The sequence below is a fragment of the Notolabrus celidotus genome, unplaced genomic scaffold (genome assembly GCF_009762535.1).
Source record: "Notolabrus celidotus isolate fNotCel1 unplaced genomic scaffold, fNotCel1.pri scaffold_204_arrow_ctg1, whole genome shotgun sequence".
Taxonomy (NCBI): domain Eukaryota; kingdom Metazoa; phylum Chordata; class Actinopteri; order Labriformes; family Labridae; genus Notolabrus; species Notolabrus celidotus.
The window spans coordinates 44459-65752 of NW_023260059.1; the positions used below are offsets into that span (position 1 = coordinate 44459).

The following is a 21294-nucleotide window of genomic DNA, read 5'->3' on the forward strand; positions in this document are numbered from 1 at the left end:
CTCCTCTTGCTGATGCCCTGGTCTCCCTAAGATTGTTCCTGCAGAGTAACACACATTCTATACTTCCATTTCCTTTCCTCCTTCTCTTCTTTCTTCATCCTCCTCCCTCTTATTCCACCCCTGATTAACTTTACTTCCTCGTCTCCACCTCGTCTCCCTCAGAGAGTTTAGGTGCAATTACATTTAATCTATGAGGCATATCTTCAGTATTTCAGCATCACTTCTTCTTCTCTTTTATTTCAAATGATTTCCTTCCTTTTCTGTATTTCCTCTCTTCCAAATCAAGCAGCTCCCATTAATTATTCACGCAGACATGTCTCCATCGAGAGTACGACTCGTCCTCTTGCACTCGCTCCCTCCTTTCCCTGACTCTGACGCCCTCTCCGTGAGGGTCCAGGCTCCTCGTGTTGGACCCATGCAGACCTGTATCTGTAATCTGGATGTCAAAATGTGTTTTTTATCAGGAAGCATAGCCAGAGAGTCTTTATTCTGACTTCTTTCTAACACTGTTCTTAAAGCTCAGAGCTGCAACACGCTCGGTTTGTCCTCCATCAGGAAAAGTCATATCTCTGCAGATCTCACATTTGAATGAGAGACGCAGACGTAGCCGTTTGAAGGTTTGCACAGATTTGAATTGCAAAGCGGCGACTTGCTTTAACTTTAACAGTGTAATAATGTTAGAGGAGCAGCGCGGGCAGCTCCTAATGGAGGACAGATGAGGAGGGGGGGGGGTTCTGACACTGTGCAGCAGCAGCAGTAATGCAGCACAGATGCAGGATCACAGCAGACAGAGGGAGGTGTTCTGAGTCTACAATGAAGACCAGTGTGTGAGGAGCTGTGAGGAGCTGTGAGGAGCTGTGAGTCTCCTCCACAGCAGGAGGTGTGAGGACAGAGATAGAGTGCAGGATGTTTGGTTTACGGTCTTTATGCTGATCCAGGATCATGATTGGAGTCAGACCTGACTCCTGCAGGCAGCAGCATGGAGTCTTTATTTATCATCCTGTTTGAATCCATCTAAAACAAAATATCCTGCAGCAGAAACCTAGAACTCTAGAGCTCTAAAATATCCTGTAACTCCAACTGTGAGGATGCAAGAAGAGAGTTGCATGCTGGGAAATGGAGGCGTTTCCAAGTAGAAGCATGTTTAGATTAAGAAACCGTCATCCTCCTTAGTCAGACCGCTATTCTTAAGACAGTTAGACTCTGCTTTGATTCCTATCCAGGCTGCACACCTGAGAACAAACTAACACACATCAAACAGACTCTCTTGAAGTTTTTGGCTCAAAGTTCTGGATCTGGTTCCGTTTGGTGTGCCGGGTTGAGGGTTCAGAGCTCACAGAGCCGGACTGCAGACGAAGCGATGTAGCGGGACGTGAGGTTGTTCTGCCAGAAACTCGAGAGGCGGCTTTAAAAAGCTTTGGAGGGGATGAATTGTTCAGCTCACACACACACATACACACACACGCACACACACACACACACATACACACGCTCTCTCAGGGAGTGTAGACTTCTCCAGGTCTTCCCTTCCATCTGTCCTGATTCACTGATTTCATTCAGAGGCTTTGTGTTGGTGTGTGTGTGTTGGTGTGTTGTTATGTGTGTGTGCGTGTGTGTGTTGGTGTGTGAGAGCTTCTACTTTTTCCATTACAGGTAAAAAAAGGAGTTTGTTTTCTTGATGCTTCGTCCAAAAGTTCCTGAATTTCATGCTGAACAGCTTTAAAGTGAGTGGACGGTCCTGCTGACTCGTTCTCACACACTGGGCTCCTCTTGTTCACTCTTCTTTTGCATATGTACAAAAAAATAACTCTCTGTAATTTGTGTATAAACTCTTTGACACACGGCCAGTGTAAACCCATTAGCAGCTAAATGAAACTCAGTGATCCGTCCTTTGTGAGAATCATGACGTTCTGTCTCAGAGGTTTGGACTCTCTGGTCCAGTTTGTTTTCTACCTGAAGAGGCGACTGAATCCTGTTCTCCTCAGACTCTTTCCAAACAGAGCAGGTCTAGACCGTACTCTATGTTCTATCATTAACAAAGACCCAACATCAAGACAGGATCAGATCCAGTCCCATCTTCCAGACAGGACTCAGTCTGATCTCATCTTAATCCACCATGAGCAGAGCACTTTGCAGCATTTAGCAAGTTACAGTGGCAAGGACAAACTTCCTTTAACAGGCAGAAACCTCCAGCAGGACCAGACTCATGTTAGACACACATCTGCTGAGACCGTGTTGGAGAGAGGGATAGAGGGAGATGAAGAGAGAGAGAGAGAGAGATGATAGTGGGGAGACGGATAGTAGTAGTTGTAGCAGCTGGAGTCTGGCACGTCCACAGCAGCAGAGATCCAGAGGAACCTACGAGACAAGGGAGCTCAGGGACTCCAGAAAGGTCTAAGAAAAGAGAGAAGAGAGGGAGACCAGAAGAAAGAAAAAGAGGAGAATAAATGGTGAAGGAATGACAGAAGGAAAGGAGGGGATGAGAAACATGGAAGACAAAGGATGAAGAAACATGGAAAGAAGAAAGAGAGAAAGAAAGAAAGGAAGACAGAATGAAAGTAATGAAAGAAGAAAGAATGAATAAGAAGAAATTAGATAAAGAGGGATGAAAGAAAGAAAGTAGGAATGAAAGGAAAGTGAAGGAAAGGAAAGGAAGAAGGGATGAAGGAAAGGCAATTAGGAAGAAAGAAAGGAAAGGAAGAAAGAGAAGGAAAGAATGAAAGAAAGAAAGAAAGAAAGAAAGAAAGAAAGAATGAAAGACGAAAGAAAGAAGAAAAAGAAAGAAAAAAGGAAAGAAAAGAAAGAAAGAAAAGAAAGGAAAGAAGGTGAATAACAGACCCAAAAAGGAATCTACAGCAGAGATCCAGAGGAACCTACAGACAAGGGAGCTCAGGGACCTCCAGAACAGGTCTATGGTAGGTAACTTTAATGGGACAGGAAGAGTTAAAGTGAGAGACAGGCAGAGAGAGGAGAGAGAGGGAAAGACAGGATCCCAGTTTGCCAGTCTAAGCCTATAGCAGCATAACGAAGACCTGGTCCAAGCCTGATCCAGCTCTAACTATAAGCTTTATCAAAAAGGAAAGTTTGAAGCCTACTCTTAAAAGTAGAGAGGGTGTCTGCCTCCGGACCCTGACTGGTAGATGATTCCAAAGGAGAGGGGCCTGATAACTGAAGGCTCTACCTCCCATACTACTTTAGAGACTTTAGGTACGATGAGCAGGCCTGCATGTTGGGAGCGTAGTGTTCTAGAGGGGTAACAGGGCACTATGAGTTCTTTGAGACACTAGGGGCAGAAACCTCGAGCAGAACCAGACTCATGTCAGACACACATCTGCCTCGACCGAGTTGGGTCTTGAAAGAGGGATAGAGGGAGATGAAGAGAGAGAGAGATGATAGTGGAGAGACGGATAGTAGTAGTTGTAGCAGCTGGAGTCTGGAACGTCCACAGCAGCAGAGATCCAGAGGAACCTACAAGACAAGGGAGCTCAGGGACTCCAGGAAGGTCTATGGTTAGAAACTTTAATGGGACAGGAAGATCTAAAGTAAGAGATGGGGTTGAGATAGAATCCCAGTGTGTCAGTCTAAGCCTATAGCAGCATAACTAAGACCTGGTCCAAGCCTGATCCAGCTCTAACTATAAGCTTTATCAAAAAGGAAAGTTTGAAGCCTACTCTTAAAAGTAGAGAGGGTGTCTGCCTCCCGGATCCTGACTGGTAGATGATTCCAAAGGAGAGGGGCCTGATAACTGAAGGCTCTACCTCCCATACTACTTTTAGAGACTTCAGGTACTGAATTTAACTGAAGTTTCAGGTGTTGATAATAGTCTTTCAAATTAACTTCCATGCTTAAAGTGAATTAGAAAAAAAGTAATGCCATCAATGAACTGTTAGTGAATACATTGACTTAACATGTACAGTAAAGCAGAAGATGTAGATCAGGTAGAGTTGAGTTGTTTCCCTGCTCGGTGAGATGTGGGGGAAAGAGCACGAGTCTGAACGGCCTCTTGTAAATATTCCCACGAGCCCCGAGTCTCTGCAGCGAAGCAGTGACTGTGGAAAAAATGTCATCTTTTCACGGAGAGGAAAGGGTTAAAAGGCGCTCGCACACATGTTCTGGTGTTTTGTGACGTCCGCAGTGCGTTGGCTGTGGTTTTGGCTGCGGCCAAGGCCGAGCCGGAGATCAACGGAGGCCATTGTTGCTCCCCGAGTGAGAGAGCCCGGCCTTTCTTTCCACTCTCCCTCTCAGCTCGTCTCTCAGTATTTGTTTAATGTGACATGTTGTACGTGTCGAGTGGACATCATAAATACATCAGAGTCAGCTTCAGTCCTGCCACTGAAACACAACGCTAAGTGTTGTTAATGTGTGATGTGCTGTGTACCCTGCTGCTGACTCATCGTTCTCTTAATGTGAGTGGATGGATAAAAAGAGAGACGAGCAAAGAACATAAGGAGAACTTAAAGAGATCTGGGACTTATTTTTAACACGTATTGGGCTCCAAATGACTGAAAAGCTGCAGAAAGAGGTGAACCAGTAGTTTGCATCCTGCAGCAGTCAGTGTTCATTTCATTAAGGAGAATTATGAGGATAAATGTTCGTCAAGGACTCATTTCTTCAAGACGAAAACGAGACATTGATGAGCTTAAGTGCTTCACTGATAATTAAAACTCTGAAGAACGTTTGTTTTGATTTTGTTAACGAGATGATAACGAGTCAAGACATTAGGAATCCATGTTTCCCCCTGTGCTGTGCGTCTTTAAAGATGGCGTGATGGCTTCCTGTGACAGGCTGAGTTAGTATCTGAGGGGCTCAGTGTTAGCTTGGTCTCTACCTGCAGCAGGTGTGCTTTATGAACCAGAAAGGAGACACAAAGGATGAAGAAACAAAGAGAGAGAGAAAGAAAGGTAGAAAAAGAAAGAGAGTCAGAAAGAAAAAGGAACAAGGGAAAGAGAGAAAGAAAAAAGAAAGAAAGAAAAAAGAAAGAAAGAAAAAAGAAAGAAAGAAAAAAGAAAGAATGAAAGAAGAAAAGAAAGAATGAAAGATGGAAAGAAAGAAAAAAGAAAGAAAGAAAAAGAAGAAAGGAAAGAAGAAGAAGAAAGAAGAAAGAAAGAAAGAAGATGAGGGAAAGAAGAAAAAAGAAAGAAAGATGAGAAGAATGAAGGGAAGAAAAGAAGATGGAGAAGAAAGAAAGATGGAAAGAAAGAAAAAAGAAAGAATGAAAGAAGAAAGAATGAAGGAAGAAAAGAAAGAAAGAAAGATGGAAAGAAAGAAAAAAGAAAGAATGAAAGAAGAAAGAATGAAGGAAGAAAAGAAAGAAAGAAAGATGGAAAGAAAGAAAGATGGAAAGAAAGAAAAAAGAAAGAATGAAAGAAGAAAGAATGAAGGAAGAAAAGAAAGAAAGAAAGATGGAAAGAAAGAAAAAAGAAAGTTTGAAAGAAGAAAGAATGAAGGAAGAAAAGAAAGAAAGAAAGATGGAAAGAAAGAAAAAAGAAAGAATGAATGAAAGAAGAAAGAATGAAAGAAGAAAAGAAAGAAAGAAAGAAAGAAAGATGGAAAGAAAGAAAAACAGAAAGAAAGATGAAAGAATGAAGGAAGAAAAGAAAGATGGAAACAAAGAAAGAAACAAAGAAAGAAAGAAAGAAAGAAAAAAGAAAGAAAGAAGGAAAAAGAAGGGGCGTGGTCAGAGAGCTCATTCTCATTTAAAGGCACAGACACAGAAAACAGCCTGTTCTGAGCAGGGCTGAAAAAGAGGGGTTTACAGGCAGACCAGAATCTGATTTGAAAGTGTTTTTATGAGCAATAAACTTTAAAGACATGTTTTGGGGACCTCTTAGACCAAGATATGTTGATGAGAAAGAGCAGAGTATGTCACCTTTAAAGAGTGAAAATGGTCTGGCAAAAATCAAAGACTATAATGTTTTGAGTTTTCGTCGACTAAAACTATAAAGGGCTGAAAAGACTAAAATGTGACTAAAACTAAAAGTCATTATAGTCTACAGACAAAGACTAAGTCTAAAATAGCCGCCAAACTGACACTGGCAGCAGTGAAACAGGCTGCAATGGCTGCAACATAATCCTGTTCTCCATCAAAGTGCGTCCACTTGAAGTTCCATCTCCCAGATTTAAAAACAGCAGAATGCTCCTTTAAAGGGACGATATGAGTCCATACGTACAGACTGAAGGTACAGAGTGCTCCGGCGCTCCTGTTTGTCAGAACACTCTGTACCTCCTCACGTTGTGTGGTTTGTAGTGCACGTACAAGTGAAATCTTTCCAACGTATGTTTGACTGAGCTCCAGGTTTTGGAGGATTTAGTGAAACGGATGATTTTGAAACTCTCCTCCAAACTGGAGGACGGGGAACTGTGCAGCGAAGAAGACACATTGATTTATTGATCCATCTGAGTTTAAAGAAAAGTCACAGGTTCTAATGACTCTTATCTTCAATAAAAAGTGACTCTTTGTTGATGCATCAGGCGGGATTATCTGACATGTGCATGGTTGAAGTTCAAAGAATTGGGAAGGAATATGAGCTGACTCCTAGAAGTGAACATTTCCGTCCACTTCTGTCTGTATGGATCAATCTGCTGGCTGATTGATTGATTGCTTTGGGCTGCTGATGTCTTAAATCGTCTCCTCTTGTGTCCTCTTGTCCTGTCCCTTTAAAACAGGTCTTGGTTTTGTCTCCTGAATCTTTACGGTAACCCTCTTGAGACCCTTTGTCCTCCCTGTCTTGGCGTCTTTGGTTGCATCCTGACTCCTATAGGTGTAGTTTTGTCTCCTGCCCCTCTAATGGGTCCTGTCCACTTGACTTCCTATGTCCTGTCCCCTCGTGTCCTTGTCCTCTGAGTACCTCAACACCTTCAGTTGAGGTTGTCCTCTTTTTGAGAGTTCATGAAGTTCTTACCCTCCCACCGTCACCCTCAGCGCTGGGCTGCAGCTCCACGAACTGTAACACGGTTTTGACGGACGTCCAGGGGGAGTTCACGTCGCCCTGCTACCCCCAGAAATACCCCAACTCTCAGGCCTGTAAGTGGACCATGCAGGCCCCCGCCGGCTTCATCATCCAGCTCACGTTCCTGGACTTTGACTTGGAGGAGGCGCCGGGCTGCATCTACGACCGGGTGGTGGTGAACACGGGGAACACGGACGTTAGGTTCTGTGGTCCGACGGCCAACGGGCTGACGCTGAACTCGACGGGGGACGTGATGGAGCTGTCGTTCACCTCCGACTTCAGCGTGCAGAAGAGGGGGTTCAGTGTTAGCTTCAGACACGGTAGGTTCAGGGTTTCGTTAGCTCAGAGCAGCTAACGAAAACAGGCGATGATAGTGACCCTGATGGAGACATTGAAACTGTGTTTGGTCTTACTAATCCGACACCTTACTGCAAATGTGGCAAGCCAGATTTGCAGGAGAACGTCTTACAGCACTGATAGAGATGTTGTTGTGTTTAACTTTGATCAAGCTGAAAGTTCTGCAAGGAAAACCGACAAATAAGCACATCTATGAAGAAAGGACCTGATAGATGTGAAGTTTTGAAACAGCTAATGGTTTTAGAGGGTAAATTTGCCTGGGTGTTATTGGCAGGCTAGCTTAAATAGAATAGAATGGATAAAACACATAATGATATAAGTACATGCAGTGGGTAACTAACCCTGTGATCAATGGCAGAAGTCTCCCAGCAATGTCTGCTCTGATTGACACCCAGCCTTAGACTGTATTAATAATGGACGTAGTATCCGTGACGTCACCCTGTTTTGAAGCCGATAGGCGGCGGCGGCAGCCATATTGGAAATGCTGAACTCAACCAGGCAGAGTGTGACGTAAAGGGGCGGGGTTTGAGCCTATTAGCCAACAGCTATGTGTTCCCGCCTGTCAATCAAGTCAGTCATGTCCTTATTTGGGCAAAAACTCGTAATCTTAATATCTTCTGAACCGTCGCGTTAGAAAGAACGGTGTGTACAGTGTGTGCCGATAGAGAGATTAGCTACGTCGACCGAAGCTGTTTTTTGAACCAGACAGTAAACATGTTTATCTCTGCTGTAAAGATCGTCTTTTCTGAATGGGTGTCTATGTGGTTTCCTGTGTTTCTGCAGCCAGCCTCTAGTGGACACTGGATGAACTGCAGTTTATAACACTTCAGCATGGGCTTCATATTTTGAAACCGGAGGTTGCCGCTTGCACCCAGCGTTAGCATCATCTGCAGGCTATGGGTATTTTTGATGACTATCACACAGAGTATTTTATAACGGATCGGACGGTCACGACTTAGGGAAGATTAAGTCCTGCAGGACTACATTCTTAACCTAGCAACTAGGGGTGCAACGGATCAAAAAACTCACAGTTCGGATCGGATCACGGTTTTGAGTCACGGATCAGATCATTTTTCGGATCAGCAAAAAAAATAAAAAATAAAAAGACAAATATAACTTTGTCCTCCATTTATTTTGTAAAACACTTTTAAACTTTTGCCCATTAAATAAAAACAACCATCAACTCAAAATGTACTCTGGGCCCAGTCCTGGCTCATTCACTGCATTTCATGGCATGGCAAGTGAAGGAGCAGAGGAACTTCAAAAGTCTCACTCCATTCTGCTTTCATTTGCTGATTTTCACCGTCCACTTTTCTTTGAGCTGCAAACTGTGAACACACTGTTTTCGTGCATTCTAGGGTCCTACAGCTGGCAAAGTGCCAATATGCAAACTGCTCCATAAACGAAAGTGAAAGTTAAAAATTGCACTCGCAGCAGTGGACTCTAAGGCTGTTTCCGAAATCGCCTACTATACTTGCAGTACGTACTGATATGTCCAAAATTCAGTATGTAGTAAGTAGTATGTGAACAAGAGCAAAATCTGCAGTAAGCCAAAACTCCCCGGATGTCTACTGATTCGGGAAAATATCTCAGTGTGCATCGGACCAGTCTACCTCGCGTACTGTTTCCCATAATGCACAGCGCTCGTTCTGCTTTTTCTTTTTCCTCATTTTTTGACGGGAGGAAATCTGTTTTTGGGTGCTGTGAAAGTTATCAAATTACATATAAACCACTTCCTAACTTTTTAAATCATAAATGGATGCTAAATAAGCTTTTTATTTATCGGCTTCACCGTTGTTTACTTCCGCTTTCCGAAACCGGAAATCCAGCGAAGTCTGGCTCAGCATGCTGCATGACAGATCGGACAGAACAGTCATACTACATACTAAATTCAATTCAGTATGTAGTAGGCAATACCTACTGCCTACTACATTAGTAAGTAGTATGTAGCAGGCCGTTTCGGAAACAGCCTAAGTGACCCAGTAACAGCCTGTCTGCGGATCGTTGACATGGAGACAAGTCCCGGTAAACACGGGGTGACCCGACCAAAACACAGAGTGAAGGAATAACAGTTCGGGGGCCACAAATAGGCGGCCGGATGCAGCAGGATACGGGCCGCGGGCCGCGTATTGACGGCCTCTGGTCTAGTGGGTGCGCGACGGAATTTCATAATGTGGCTCAATCACATTCAGCATTCACTGTATTTCACAGGGAGACCAAAATGCTCCCATACATGTGACTTAAAAGATGCAGGAGGTTTTTCATGTCCCTCTGCTCCTTCACTTACCACGACTACCGCTGCGCCTGACGAGTGAGTGTGGATTGAACATGCGGTCATCACGTGAACACGCGCAACTTTTTTCATCAACCGATCCGCGGACCACCCATAGGAAAATAAATTTAGAGAGGAGATCTCAAAAGTGTTTCATTGATGTCTCCAAGACAACAATGAGATCTGTTTGAAAGCTATATGAGACTACAGCTTATGTCTCCTGTTTCTCATTCTTGCCTCCAGAAAAAAGTTGTAAAAAGTCTCAGCTTAGTCTCCCTTTCAGTTCAAAAGGAGATCTGGTCAAACTCTGAAATGATTCTCAGGTATTTCTCAGGTGTTGTGACTCCTTTTGAGCTCAGGTGGAGAAATCAGGGAGCTCTCTCAACTGTCTCAATCTAACCTCATCCATTTGTTTTTGTCAGACTCAGTTTTTGTGTCTCAAGTTGAGCTCAGATGGAGCAAAGAAAGAGCCTGAGCTCATCTTTTCATGAACATTTATAGTGCCCTGCAAAATTAAGATTTCAATGTAATTGTCCACAAACTTACAATTCTCATTCTCATCCCCCCGGCTCACTACTCCCCACATTTCCTGTCGCTCTTCAGCTGTCCTGTCCAATAAAGGCAAAAAGGCCAAAAATATATTTTAAAAAAAAGAAGAAAATTAGCCATTAATGAGATCTCTCATTTTAAAGTCTCAAATAAGGCTCATGTCATGGTCTCAACTATTTCTCCTAGTGAATTTTAGGAGAAACTAATGAGAAACCAATGAGAACAATTTGAAACTTGAATGAGGCTGAAGTGAGAATCTCAATTTTGTCTCCTGAGACCTAGAAGAGAAAGCCTTGAGCAGTAACATGTTCCTCTGGGCACGTCCGTGCCGATCCGTGGAGAGGCATCCGTACGGATCACGGATCAACGATGATCCGTTGCACCGCTACTAGCAACAGTAAACGCTGGTGGGAAGCGCTCTGAAATTGAGGTCTATAAAGCTCAGAGCACAAAAAACATGCCATCAAACTGTCACTTAGTTTTGCTTTCATAGCAAAGAAAATGATGATTGGATGCTGTGTCCCAATTTGGGGGTAGCATCCTAGTCTGAGTAGCGTAGACCGCGAAGTGAGCAAGCTGGCTAACAAGCTCTGCACTGATAGTTTTAGTTACATGGAGGCTGCATGAATCTGAGTTTGTTGGTCAGTGTTACTTATTTATTTGAGCTTTATGCACTCTGAAAATAATGGATAAAAAGTCAATGAATGCTGGGTGTTGGTGTTCTGCCTGTTTTTGGCTCTCGTGCTGCTGTGTTGAATAAAAAGCGTCACTTACTGCAGCTTTAACTGGAGTTCAAACCCTAACAGCTGCTGATGGCAGACTGGGACGGGATCAGCATCTCACATAGGGATGTACCGACAGACAGACAGAAGTGTGTGTGTGTGTGTGTGTGTGTGTGTGTGTGTGTGTGTGTGTGTGTGTGAAGAGTTTCTGGCTGTGGGTTTCGCGCTTCCTTCCAGCAGCTTCAGCAGAGAGTCGGTCTGCAGGGAGAGTCCTCGTGATGAGGTGTTTCAGAGAGAGAGAGACTCTGAGCGGGGCAGGTTTATTAATTTGAGTTCATCTTCTGGGAGTCTTCAATCCTCCAAAACTTCACTTCATAGAAACAGAAATTTCCCCCATCATGCTCGGCTGTCCAAGACGATTTTTAAAGTCCCTTGTGTATTTTTCTGTTTTGTAATAATGAATTTTTACTCCTCCTTCTGTCTGACTTTCTCTCCTTCCTTATTTACACATGCAATGCATTCATCCTCTACATCTTTCATACCTCTTCTTTATCCATCCATCCTCTTTTTCACACTACTTCTGCACATTCTGCACTATTTTTCTCTCAAACTTGCTTCCTTTCCTTTCTTTCTATCCTCCTCTCTCCTCTTCCTCTCCTTCTCCTCCTCCCTCTAGTTGCCGTGGCGTTGAGGAACCAGAAGGTCACCATAACCGGCGGTAACGGCCAGGTCACCAAAGTGTCCGACTCTGTGTCCATCCCGGTGCTCAGTCACCTGACGCTCTGCTTCGAGCTGGAGCGCACCAACCAGAAGAGTGTAAAGTTCCATGAATCTGCTCAGACATGTTTATGATCCTCGTGTGTTTTTATCTGTCTTTAACTCTTTTCTCTCGCTTCCTTAAAAAAAAGGAGGAGTGGATCTTCACGTACTCCGACAGCAGCGACGGCTCCGCTCTGAGTCTGGGCTCCGATAGCAGCGGGATGAAGATGGTCGTGGACGGAGTGGTGTGTCCGATCAACACCATCCTCCCCGCCTCTGAGTTCACCTCCTCCATGCAGCCCTTCTGCGTCCGTTGGTCATCGACCAACGGCCAGATCGGGGTCTTCTTCAAAGGGGCCTACTGGACCAAGACCTGCTCCAGCTCCAGTGGACACTCTGTGCCGGCTGGGGGGACTTTCCGCTTAGGAGGTGAGACGGCAAGATGAGAGAGGCTCACGAGATATTAACAGTGATGGTGGTGTGAAAGTGTGACGGCCAAATTCAACCAGATCCGTCTCCGATCCGTCACAGCACCAGATCTGAGAGGTTTCTATTCTAGTCAATGTGTTAACTTCCACTGGATCCGCTCCGTTGCATTCCGGCTGCATCTCTGATCCGGCTCTGAAGCGAAAACATCCAGTTAATTTTCAGAATAAAACACTCTACCTCTTTTCGACCGGGGGAGTTTCAGGGCCAGTTTGGGGCCAGTTTCTGGGCCGGTTTCCGGGCCGGTTTCAGGGCCGGTTTGGAGCCAATTTCAGGGCCGGTTTGGAGCCAGTTTCAAGGCCAGTTTCAGGGCCGGTTTGGAGCCAGTTTCAGGGCAGGTTTGGAGCCAGTTTCAAAGCCGGTTTCGGGGCCAGTTTCAGGGCAGGTTTGGAGGCAATTTCAGGGCCAGTTTCAGGGCCAGTTTCAGGGCCAGTTTCAGGTCAGGTTTTAGCCAGTTTCAGGGCAGGTTTCAGGGCCGGTTTGGAGCCAATTTCAGGGCCGGTTTCGAGCCAGTTTCAAGGCCAGTTTCAGGGCCGGTTTGGAACCAGTTTCAGGGCAGGTTTGGAGCCAGTTTCAGGGCCAGTTTCAGGGCCAGTCTCGGGCAGGTTTGGAGCCAGTTTCAGTGCCAGTTTCAGGACCAGTTTCAGGGCAGGTTTGGAGCCAGTTTCAGGGCCAGTTTCAGGGCCGGTTTGGAGCCAGTTTCAGGGCAGGTTTGGAGCCAGTTTCAAAGCCGGTTTCGGGGCCAGTTTCAGGGCAGGTTTGGAGGCAATTTCAGGGCCAGTTTCAGGGCCAGTTTCAGGTCAGGTTTTAGCCAGTTTCAGGGCCAGTTTCAGGGCCGGTTTCAGGGCCGGTTTGGAGCCAATTTCAGGGCCGGTTTCGAGCCAGTTTCAAGGCCAATTTCAGGGCCGGTTTGGAACCAGTTTCAGGGCAGGTTTGGAGCCAGTTTCAGGGCCAGTCTCAGGCAGGTTTGGAGCCAGTTTCAGTGCCAGTTTCAGGACCAGTTTCAGGGCAGGTTTGGAGCCAGTTTCAGGGCCAGTTTCAGGGCCAGTTTGGAGCCAGTTTCAGGGCAGGTTTGGAGCCAGTTTCAAAGCCGGTTTCGGGGCCAGTTTCAGGGCAGGTTTGGAGGCAATTTCAGGGCCAGTTTCAGGGCCAGTTTCAGGTCAGGTTTTAGCCAGTTTCAGGGCCAGTTTCAGGGCCGGTTTCAGGGCCGGTTTGGAGCCAATTTCAGGGCCGGTTTCGAGCCAGTTTCAAGGCCAATTTCAGGGCCGGTTTGGAACCAGTTTCAGGGCAGGTTTGGAGCCAGTTTCAGGGCCAGTTTCAGGGCCAGTCTCAGGCAGGTTTGGAGCCAGTTTCAGTGCCAGTTTCAGGACCAGTTTCAGGGCAGGTTTGGAGCCAGTTTCAGGGCCAGTTTCAGGGCCAGTTTGGAGCCAGTTTCAGGGCAGGTTTGGAGCCAGTTTCAAAGCCGGTTTCGGGGCCAGTTTCAGGGCAGGTTTGGAGGCAATTTCAGGGCCAGTTTCAGGTCAGGTTTTAGCCAGTTTCAGGGCCAGTTTCATGGCCGGTTTCAGGGCCGGTTTGGAGCCAATTTGGAGCCAATTTCAGGGCCGGTTTCGAGCCAGTTTCAAGGCCAGTTTCATGGCCGGTTTGGAACCAGTTTCAGGGCAGGTTTGGAGCCAGTTTCAGGGCCAGTTTCAGGGCCAGTCTCAGGCAGGTTTGGAGCCAGTTTCAGTGCCAGTTTCAGGACCAGTTTCAGGGCAGGTTTGGAGCCAGTTTCAGGGCCAGTTTCAGGGCCAGTTTGGAGCCAGTTTCAGGGCAGGTTTGGAGCCAGTTTCAAAGCCGGTTTCGGGGCCAGTTTCAGGGCAGGTTTGGAGGCAATTTCAGGGCCAGTTTCAGGGCCAGTTTCAGGTCAGGTTTTAGCCAGTTTCAGGGCCAGTTTCAGGGCCAGTTTCAGGGCCAGTTTGGAGCCAATTTGGAGCCAATTTCAGGGCCGGTTTCGAGACAGTTTCAAGGCCAGTTTCATGGCCGGTTTGGAACCAGTTTCAGGGCAGGTTTGGAGCCAGTTTCAGGGCCAGTTTCAGGGCCAGTCTCAGGCAGGTTTGGAGCCAGTTTCAGTGCCAGTTTCAGGGCAGGTTTGGAGCCAGTTTCAGGGCCAGTTTGGAGCCAGTTTCAGGGCAGGTTTGGAGCCAGTTCCAAAGCCGGTTTTGGGGCCAGTCTCAGGCAGGTTTGGAGCCAGTTTCAGTGCCAGTTTCAGGACCAGTTTCAGGGCAGGTTTGGAGCCAGTTTCAGGGCCAGTTTCAGGGCCAGTTTCAGGGCCAGTTTCAACGCGGTTTCAGGGCCAGTCTCAGGGCAGGTTTGGAGACAGTTTCAGGGCCAGTTTCAGGGGCAGGTTTGGAACCAGTTTCAGGGTCATTTTCAGGGCCAGTTTCAGGCCCAGTTTCAGGGCCAGTTTGGAGCCAGCGCTCAATTGAGAACCGTCTTTATTCGTGTTCCAACTGTTAGTGAACCGGCTCCCGGCCGGAAAACCAGTTCCAGAGCAGCTTCAACTCTTTGCTGTTCTAGAACTGCGAACCGCTTACGTCAGGGGCGAGGGGCGGGGTTGTCATGATCAAAAACACAAACCAAACGTGTTTCCTCCATTGTCCTGCAGCGAAAAAATTAAAAGGAATAATGGATTCTGATCCTTACATGGATCTGGTGGAAGTCTTTGGTTAGGCAAACTCAACTTCAAACCTGAATATTACGAGATCAGAACGACGATGTATCCCCATATCCATATTCTGTCCCACTCACTTGTTTGTGTTTTCGTTCAGGGAAGCACAACTTCAGAGGGAACATCTATAACCTCCGGCTGTGGGACTACTCCATGTCGCAGCAGCAGCTGGGCGCGTTAACCTGCGACATGGTGGGAAACGTCATCGACTGGGACAACAGCCACTGGACCATCCCGTCCACTCTGGCGCAGACCGACACCTCGCTCAGCTGCAGTGAGTACAGACACATCTGACCTCAGATCAGATCTCAGTCTCCTTTGAGATCATCGCTTATGGAAGGACCAAATATGATAAACAGCTTTTAAACCATTGATGTTGAACTATATTATGTAAAATCTGCACACACACACACGCACTTCAACACACTCACACACACTTACCCACACACACACAATGCAAAATGTTTCAGTGTGTTCACCGTCAGGGTGGAAAATTAGATCCAGACTTCAGCTCAGCTCTGCGGCGGCTGACTTTCAGACTCCAGCAACCGGCTTGGCTGCCGACCAACAACCTTTCTGAGTCCTGCTCCGTTCAATAACGCCATTATTTGTTCAAACGCACACACACACACACACACAAATAAATATACACACATGCACACACACATTCTTCTGCCACACGATGAGGCAATCGAACCGAATCATGTTGAACGACAGGGTGAGGATGTTGCATGATTTCCACAGTGTTTATTATTAAATGTACTGATACACACACATCTTAAATGTATTATGCACAAGCACCAGCTAATACACACACACACACACACACACAAACACACACACACGAAAGGCCAAGAGCTCTCTTAACACACTTAAGAACCTGAAACCTAGTTTACATAATCAACCGTTTTCTCACCATATTTTAGTAATAACCATGAAAGTGTGTGTGTGTGTGTGTGTGTGTGTGTGTATACACAGAGAAGTGCTATACCTCATATTTAAAAAGCTGTAAATGAGTGTGTACCCACAGGAGGTTAGCCACAGCGGTTTCAGGGAAAGCTCTGCCAACGCTGTACCGACTGTGTGTGTGTGTGTGTGTGTGTGTATGTGTGTGTGTGTGTGTAAGTGCATCAGTGTGAGTGTGTAAGTACATGCTTGTAAGCCTCAGAGACCTATTGTGGTTTTGAAGGTATGCAGGGTTCTGCACAAAGTTTCCTGACTTCACACACGCACACAAGGATGTACTTATTTGCAAATGTCAATGCATGCATGCACACACACACACACACACACACACACACACACACACACATATATATTTAACATGAAGTAAAAGGTGAACATTTTGGAAGTGACGTGCAGCTTTTCTCTGCTGTAACGTGTTTTCTGCTTTGATTTACATGAAGAGAGAGAAAGAGCGAGACACGTCGTATTGCATCATAGTAAAGAATGTTTCATTTTATGTTAAAGTTCATAAAAAATATTAAAATATTCAATTTTCAAGAATTTGGAATCACAAAAATACACAAAAAGTTAAGATGAAACCAAAAAACAAGAAGCGTTTAACTTCTAACACAAAATGTGCGACCACTTCAGAAATCCGAGTCACTGAAAAGCGACGATGCTAACATGCATGGGTGTGACCTCTATAGCGCCCCCTGCAGCAGGTTCTACCTACATGCATGAAATTTGGCAGGCACACACATCATGCCAAGTCCTTCAAAAAAACATCTTACACGCATACCAAAAACCTAACAGGAAGTCAGTTATATCCATTTGATTTCAGATAAGAACAAACTCTTCCTCTGGGTTGTGTTCAATCTCCTTTAAATTCAGTCATCATGTTAAAGACACCTTGAAGACTGAAGCTTTCAAGAGGAGGAGTTTATGTACGTGGTGTTTGGTTAAAGCTGGGAGTAAAAGTTTGATGTTTTTTTTGCTAATTTTAAAAAGTTATGAAGTCGTTACTCTCATCTTTAATGTTAAATCCTCTCCGGATGTAACATGTTTGATAACTGACCTGGTCTGAATAGCTTAGGACCAAGAATTGGTTGAAGCTGGCGCTGTTTTAAATGGTGCTATATTTCATCACAGATGGATTCACTGAATCAACACGTGAGAGGAGATAAGCGCGAGTAGCAAAGACGTTTCAACACGGCTTTAAAATCCTTTTGAACTCAAAAAGCCGTGATCGCAGAGATTGGCCGGTGTTTTGGTTTAAACAGCGACCCTGTTAACTGGAGACTCTCAGCCGGATGCATCCCTCATAAACGTCTTTAGACCATCATTAAATATCTGATGAGGATATTTTGAAATCTTAATAAAAACTAAACTAGTTTGCATTCCCAGGAACTCCCTCTGTGTTTCAACAGCTGTGTAAACTCCACAAACACTGACACGTTCAGCTGAAGGTCTCCAGTTTACAGGGTCACTTTTAAAACCGGAACACCAGGAGGAGAGACGCATTCACGGTGGGCTGAGAAAAGACTACTGTTACAAGCTGCTAAATCAAGAGAATCACAGCTTCTTCATTTGAAAAGTACACACATACAAAAAAGATAGAACAAATAAAAATTAATGAAAGAAAGAGAAATCAAGTGAATGACAAAAACAATGACTGTGAATGGTTTTTGGAAAAAAAATGTCAGAAAAAAATGTTGAGTAAAAAATTATAAAAAAAAATTTAAAAAAAAATTGAGAAAAAAAATTTTGACAAATGTTTTGGCAAAAAAAAATTGACAAAAAAATTTTTTTGAACAAAAATTTTTTTTGGAAACATTTTTTTTGGGAAAAAAAATTTGACAAAAAAAGATTTGGGACAAAAATTTTTTGGGAAAAAAAATTAAATTTGACAAAAAAATTTACAAAAAAGAACCCTGTCGAAAATTTTTTTTTCCTCAAACTTGAAATTGTGCTCCAAAAGCAGAAAAACATGAAAGAAAGTGAAAATGTTGTGCCTGCGTTTAAAAACATGGAACAAACAATGAATGAATCAACAAATACTGACACGTTCAGCTGAAGGTCTCCTGTTTACAGGGTCACTTTTAAAACCGGAACACCGGGAGGAGAGACGCATTCACGGTGGGCTGAGAGAAGACTACTGTTACAAGCTGCTAAATCAAGACAATCACAGCTTCTTCTTTTGAAAAGTACACACACATACAAAAAAGATAGAACAAATAAAAACTAATGAAAGAAAGAGAAATCAAGAGAATCACAGATGAAAAAAACAATTACTGTGAATGTTTTTTGGAAAAAAATGAACAAAAAATTTTGAGAAAAAAATTTGAAAAAAAAATTGACGAATTTTTTTTTGACAAATGTGTTGATAAATGTTTTGACAAAAAAAAATTTGACAACATTTTTTGGGACAAATTTTTTTTTTGAAAAAAAATTAAATTTGACAGAAAAAAATTGACAAAAAAGTTGACCCTGTCGAAAAAATAAATTTTCCTCAAACTTGAAATTGTGCTCCAAAAGCAGAAAAACATGAAAAAAAGTGAAAATGTTGAAAACACTGACACTTTCAGCTGAAGGTCTCCAGTTTACAGGGTCACTTTTAAAACCGGAACACCGGGAGGAGAGACACATTCACGGTGGGCTGAGAGAAGACTACTGTTACAAGCTGCTAAATCAAGAGAATCACAGCTTCTTCTTTTGAAAAGTACACACACATACAAAAAAGATAGAACAAATAAAAACTAATGAAAGAAAGAGAAATCAAGAGAATCACAGATGTGTGTGATGTTATTGTGGACGGAGGGCGGAATAAAAACACTGAGCTTAATCTACCAATCAGACACGTTCAGCATTGCAGGCCCCCGCCCTCTGAAAGTCCAGGTACCTTTGGAAAGTACTACCCCCCTAGCAGGGGCTTTTTAGAGATTATCTACCCCTGAACTAAATTTAGACCCTGGGTCGAAATGCCCCTTAAGCGTCCCATGTATAGAGGCTACCATCCTCGGTGCTCTGGCCCTATTTATCCCAAAACAAAATATCATAATGAGCTCAATATCTTAATTTATGATCCGTTAAAAATGCGCCAACACTAATCTCTGACCGCCAATCAGGACATCCTTCTTACAACCTTTGAAATGCAGCTAATCTGAGCCTTCATTTCAGTCTGTCTGTTGATGTCTCCCCATGGAGCTGTCTAATTCCTGGCCCTGTAGACCACCTTGACTCTGCCCCTCTCTCCCTCAGTGACTGACCCTCCATGTTAAACCCATCATCCCCCTGATGTGACTGATGCCTCGTACCCCTCCTGTTTTTAATCATCAGTAAAGACACCTTGACTTTGTCTCGTCTTTAAGCTGTTGCTGATTCTGTCATGGCGTGTTATTAACCACCTTCTCATTTTGCAGCCGTTCATTAACTCATCCCTGCATCGACTAATTGATCTCCTGTAAATGTGATACCTCATGTGTGTCCGTGAAGTGAGGGACCGCCCATGTTTCAATGAACTGATGCTTTGTATTAATTGATGTCTGCCAATCTGCTTCTCTTCACAGTCTGCTACCCTCATTGCATTCACTTAACTACTGCTGCGCCAACTAGTGGTGAGTGCTGCTAACACCCTGCTAATGTTCGTCCATGCCCGTTTGTTTGTTCGTGCGTGAGACTTGGAGTGTGACAGCATTTGCTTGTGCTAACAGAGATGATGCATGAATGAGAATGTGTAAATAAGGAGATCTTTCCCAAACATTTCATCTGCAGTGCTCAAGATTCTTAAGATCTGTTTGCTGAGGCGGTTTTATTAAACTGGCGTCCACTGGATTTCAGTGAGTCCAGGTATTCAGGACTTTCAGGTCCCTAAAAACACACCATACTGGACGCCTACAGCTGAGGAACTCTGGTGTCTGTCACAGTGTCATCCTGGTGCACTGACTGGAAAAACTCTCCCTGTCAAAGAGCTTCAGGCTGTCTTTGAACCTCTTGAGCAGAAATGTCTCCCAGTGTCATGAAAGATAGAATCAACAGGAAGTATGGAGAGTAAAAGCAGGCAGGGACCCTTCAAATGCCGCTCTATTCTGTTGTCATCAAACAAGGTTGAGCTGGACTACATTGAATAGTGAAGCTGGTTATGCTAAATGGGGCGGAGCTAACTTCCTGGTACAACCATAGGCTGTAGAAATAATGGACGTAGTATCCGTGATGCCACCCATCTGTTCCTGAGCTCAGTTTTGAAGCCAATCGTCGGTGGCGGCCATATTGGAAATGCTGAACTCAACCAAAAGAGTGTGACGTAAAGAGGCGGGGCTTGAGCCTCCTAGCTAACAGCTATGTGTTCCCACCTGTCAGTCAAGTCAGTCATGTCCTTATTTGGGCAAAAACTCCTAATCTTAATATAAACATGTGTATTTCTGCTGTAAAGATCGTCTTCTTTGAATGGGTGTGTATGTGGTTTCCGGTGTTTCTGCAGCCAGCCTCTAGTGGACGTTCGATGAACTGCAGTTTATAACACTCTCACGTCAGAACGTCGTCTACTCTGCAGGATCTGCAGAAAATACTGCATCACGCTCTGACCTACCGCCGCCCCGACTCTGCAGGCTTCCACTGCTGCACTGATTCAATAATTAGCCATAAGTAAAGATGAGCTGAACTTAATTGATCCCCAAAGAGGAGAGTGGGTAATCCCAGCAGCAGGACGCCACAGTGGATTCATTAGAAGAACTAAAGTTGACACATTAAATCATGGATTACAGATGTTTAAAGATGGAGGAGGATGGATGCAGAGGCTTCAGAGTGTCCGGTGCACGACAGAAGGACTCACTCTGGGGACGGTCTGAGTGAAATGTTGTGTTCCAGCCTTTGGATCATCTCTGAACTCTGAGGTTTACAGGAAGGATTAGGGTCAGGTATCTGTGGTCTCATCTGAAGGCTGCAGTGTTTGGACAGGAAACTTTACAACCTCAGACTCAACTAACTCGGACAGTTTCCATCTTCAGTGATGGAAGTTTTACAGACGCACTCTCTCTGAGCCTTCAGGTGTCCTCGCCGTGTTTATGGAAATACGGTCGCCCTCTGTTCACGGTCTCAGCAGATGTGTGTCTAACATGAGTCTGGTCCTGCTGGAGGTTTCTGCCTGTTAAAGGAAGTTTGTCCTTGCCACTGTAACTTGCTAAATCCTGCAAAGTGCTCTGCTCATGGTGGATTAAGATGAGATCAGACTGAGTCCTGTCTGTAAGGTGGGACTGGATCTTATCCGGTCTTGATGTTGGGTCTTTGTTACCCTATTATTGCAGCGCCTGGATTATCTTCATATTTAGACACAAACTGAATCTGATTCTTTGTCTGAAAGCAGCTCAGGTTGAATTCTGGTGCAAAACTTTGAATCCTCTCTCACATCCAACCTTTGGTTTTCTTTGAAGACATTTAAACATCCATGAGCGTGTTTTCATCAAGAGGAATTTATTATTTTTAAGGGCAATATGAATGGCAGGATTTTAACATTTTATTACATACATTTCATTCATATTTTTATATTTTATA

General features: G+C 44.4%; 1 protein-coding gene across 1 annotated transcript in view; it reads left to right on the top strand.

Moving 5' to 3' along the window:
- LOC117809019 (cell wall protein DAN4-like) overlaps positions 1 to 21294 on the top strand; it is a gene marked incomplete at both ends in the record, with an annotated part of 90973 nt that overhangs the window by 44364 nt on the left and 25315 nt on the right. Inside the window, 4 exons of the mRNA XM_034678686.1 lie at positions 6923 to 7270; positions 11527 to 11666; positions 11759 to 12038; positions 14903 to 15076. Coding sequence (XP_034534577.1) covers positions 6923 to 7270; positions 11527 to 11666; positions 11759 to 12038; positions 14903 to 15076 — 942 coding nt within the window. The remainder of the gene's footprint in view (positions 1 to 6922; positions 7271 to 11526; positions 11667 to 11758; positions 12039 to 14902; positions 15077 to 21294) is intronic.